The sequence below is a fragment of the Acyrthosiphon pisum genome, chromosome X, assembly GCF_005508785.2.
Source record: "Acyrthosiphon pisum isolate AL4f chromosome X, pea_aphid_22Mar2018_4r6ur, whole genome shotgun sequence".
Classification (NCBI taxonomy): domain Eukaryota; kingdom Metazoa; phylum Arthropoda; class Insecta; order Hemiptera; family Aphididae; genus Acyrthosiphon; species Acyrthosiphon pisum.
The window spans coordinates 77,986,687-77,989,672 of NC_042493.1; the positions used below are offsets into that span (position 1 = coordinate 77,986,687).

The 2,986-nt window shown below is 26.7% G+C and overlaps 1 protein-coding gene across 1 annotated transcript in view; it reads right to left on the reverse strand.

Annotated features, from left to right (window-relative positions):
• The window catches only part of LOC103311283 (zinc finger protein OZF-like), a 20,269-nt gene extending 17,761 nt beyond the window's left edge, over window positions 1–2,508 (reverse strand). Inside the window, exons 1-2 of the mRNA XM_016809053.2 lie at window positions 1,841–2,508; window positions 1,442–1,663 (exon numbers count right to left, since the gene is read on the reverse strand). Of these exons, the coding sequence (XP_016664542.1) occupies window positions 1,442–1,663; window positions 1,841–1,887 (269 nt within the window). The 5' untranslated portion in view covers window positions 1,888–2,508. The remainder of the gene's footprint in view (window positions 1–1,441; window positions 1,664–1,840) is intronic.
• Window positions 2,509–2,986: the final 478 nt, after the last annotated feature.

Genomic DNA, 2,986 nt, shown 5'->3' on the forward strand with positions numbered 1-2,986 from the left:
TTAGAACTAATTATAGGCATATAATTGTTCGCTCGATCTTTATAAAAATAAAAAAAATTGGGGGTAAAATTAAACTAATATCTTTACAAGCGTCTGAATATTGCAAATTATTTTGAATAATAATATCATAACATTTTAGATTCTGAGCGGAGCGAAAGAATGTATTGGTTTTACAATGATGTGTTTGTTTCCTGTCTGTTAGCAAAATGTTGGATAGTAAGCATGCTTCAATTATTGAGATTAGCATATTTATTGATAGAAGAGTGAACCTAGTTGTACTTTTAGGAGATCAAAATTGAAAATTCCAAGAAGTTTTAGAAAGAGTCGAGAAAAACAAAACAAAAGTGAAAGAAAAGTGATAATTGTTACGCAAAACCAATTTTTGAGGAAATCGATTTTATTTTTTTGGTGTAACTCAAAAATGAATAATTGTATACTCTATTCAGTTTAAGAATAGCCTTGCGCGGTGACTAGTTTTCGTTTCGCAATGGTCGGACGTAATCCCCACTACATCAGCGCATGACGCGCCGCCGTAGAAACAGGCCACGCCCATGCTTACAACTCGGCCGCCAAAAGCTGTTCCTATTCTGAATAGGCCATTAAAATTTTCACCAAATATTTATAATAGCATTTTATATGTATGGTAACATTATCATAATATTTTAACTATTTTTGGGCTAGTCATAGCCTCGAGAAATTTTTAGAAATTTGTAATTATTTTTTAAACTATTCTCGATAAAAACTTTTTCACCAAGTAAAAAAGCTTGAAAATTTAATACATGATTCCTTATAAGTTTCATAAATGTGAGTTCAAAAAAATCAGACATACATAGGCACGATTTTTTTTTTATATGCAATTGAAGTTAAAATTTTGACAAAATTCAACAAAATATCGAAAATTGTCCAGTTAGAATTTCATAAATGGTTTACTTTTCAAAGCTAACATTATAAATTTTGAAAGAAGACTCTTCCCAAAATCTTCCTTTATCAAAAAAAAAAAGTTTACCAAAAAGCCACATTTTTTTTATGAGTGTTTGAATTTAAATTTTGATGATATTGGATTTTCAAAGGTAAGTTAAAGAATTTTCATCAATCAATTTTTGATAATTTGTTGTAACTTAAAAACAAATGAACCAAGTTATTTTAAATTTTTACTAAATGTTAAAACAACTATTAACCATACATGGTAATATTTTCAAACAATTTTGAAACTTTTTGAGCTATTTATAGCCATGAAAAATTTTTTAAATGTTGTAAATTATTAGGTATGTAATTAGAAATTCATAAAAGTTTTTCTTTTCATACCTAAGATTAAAAATTTTAATACAAGATTTTGCATAAGTTATACCATTATAAAATCAATAGCTTCTTCGCTCTCCTCAGAGTCTAAAAATGTATCATAAAAATTAATATTATACTATGATGTAAATTTAATTCATACCCTTTTAGTAATTGACTATCATTGTGATGGTCACTTTCATCAATAATTTCCTTTTTAATTTTCCTATTGAAAACTTGATCATCAATATTTTCCTCTTTAATTTTCCTATTGAAAACTTGATCATCAATATTTTCCTTTTTTATTATTCCATTAAATACTTGAGCGTCACATCTTATAAGTGGAATTGACAACACTCTAGTACTGAGTAATATATTATGATACCTAAAAAAATTGATTTTTTTTATTAGTAGTCTATTAATTTAAAAATTAGATAGTTTGCACAAATATAATAATATATAAATTATCAAAACAACTAGTTTTATAAAATTAAATTATTTCAAAATGTAGATTCAAATTATATTTTGTAAATGCTACACTAATCATATTGTATTTACTCACTTGGGATTTATCAAGCAATCATCAACTGTTGTTCTTGATGTTTCCATATTGAATTATATCCTCTTTATTGTTTGTTTTTCAATTAGGTACTGTGAACATAAAACATTACAATTAGGTACCTTTTATTAAACTTGCTATTTGGTCATAAAAGAGGTTTGTAGGGTGTGGTGTGCATTTCCATTTATTTTTTTGAAAACTTTTTCTTTGGACTGTCATAAATCTGGCCATAAATAAAATTAATGATATGTATTATATGTATGATATTGTGTAATTTTTTTCACAATCTGGTCATTTACTTTGTGTACTGTAATACAACATTTATCGCACATGTCTATAGTTTGATTATATCCATTAACCACGTGCCGATGTCAAATACAATAAATATTAAATATTATCTGTATTCTATATAACTATTATGCCTGCCTAATTGCCAAATTATCTGAAATGAGTAGGTATATGATATTTATTGGTTTTGATAAAAGTCATTATAATAATATTATATCAACATTTTGGTAATACCTTGATGTTAAAGCAGTGTATAGTTGGTGTGTAGATCATGCGACCACAATGGTAAACGGAAATAAGTACGGTCTAATGAGTTTTGAATGAAGGAAATTAAATAGGTGGAATATTGATACAATAAAATATTTTATCTTCGGTGGTTCAAAAAATGTGTATAAAATAAAATAAAATATTATACATTCATAATAGTTACAACAATAGTTGACCTATGGTATTTAAAAAAATATTCATTGTCATTTCTTTACGAACCTCTACGCAATGGATGAGTTTAAAGATAAACTGAGTCTTACCAAAAATTGGTAAATATTATTAGGATAAGCCTTGTAAAAAACCATATAGGCACAGATGAAAATTATATTTTATAAAATATAGACTCGATAATTGCGGAAATAAATGACGCAAGATTAACGTAAGTACCTACATACTAGAGTGCCTTGACAATAAGAGTGTTATTGTCATAGAGCGTGTCGTTCCTGATTTGGTCCGATTGGCGATTTCATATTTTGTATTCGTATCCGAATTTTAAACAAATAAAAACTATACTTCTGTTCTTCAAGTAATACTGTTTATTGAAGTGGTTAACAGTAAAAATACCTATTATAAAAACTGTAGATGAGAAATTTT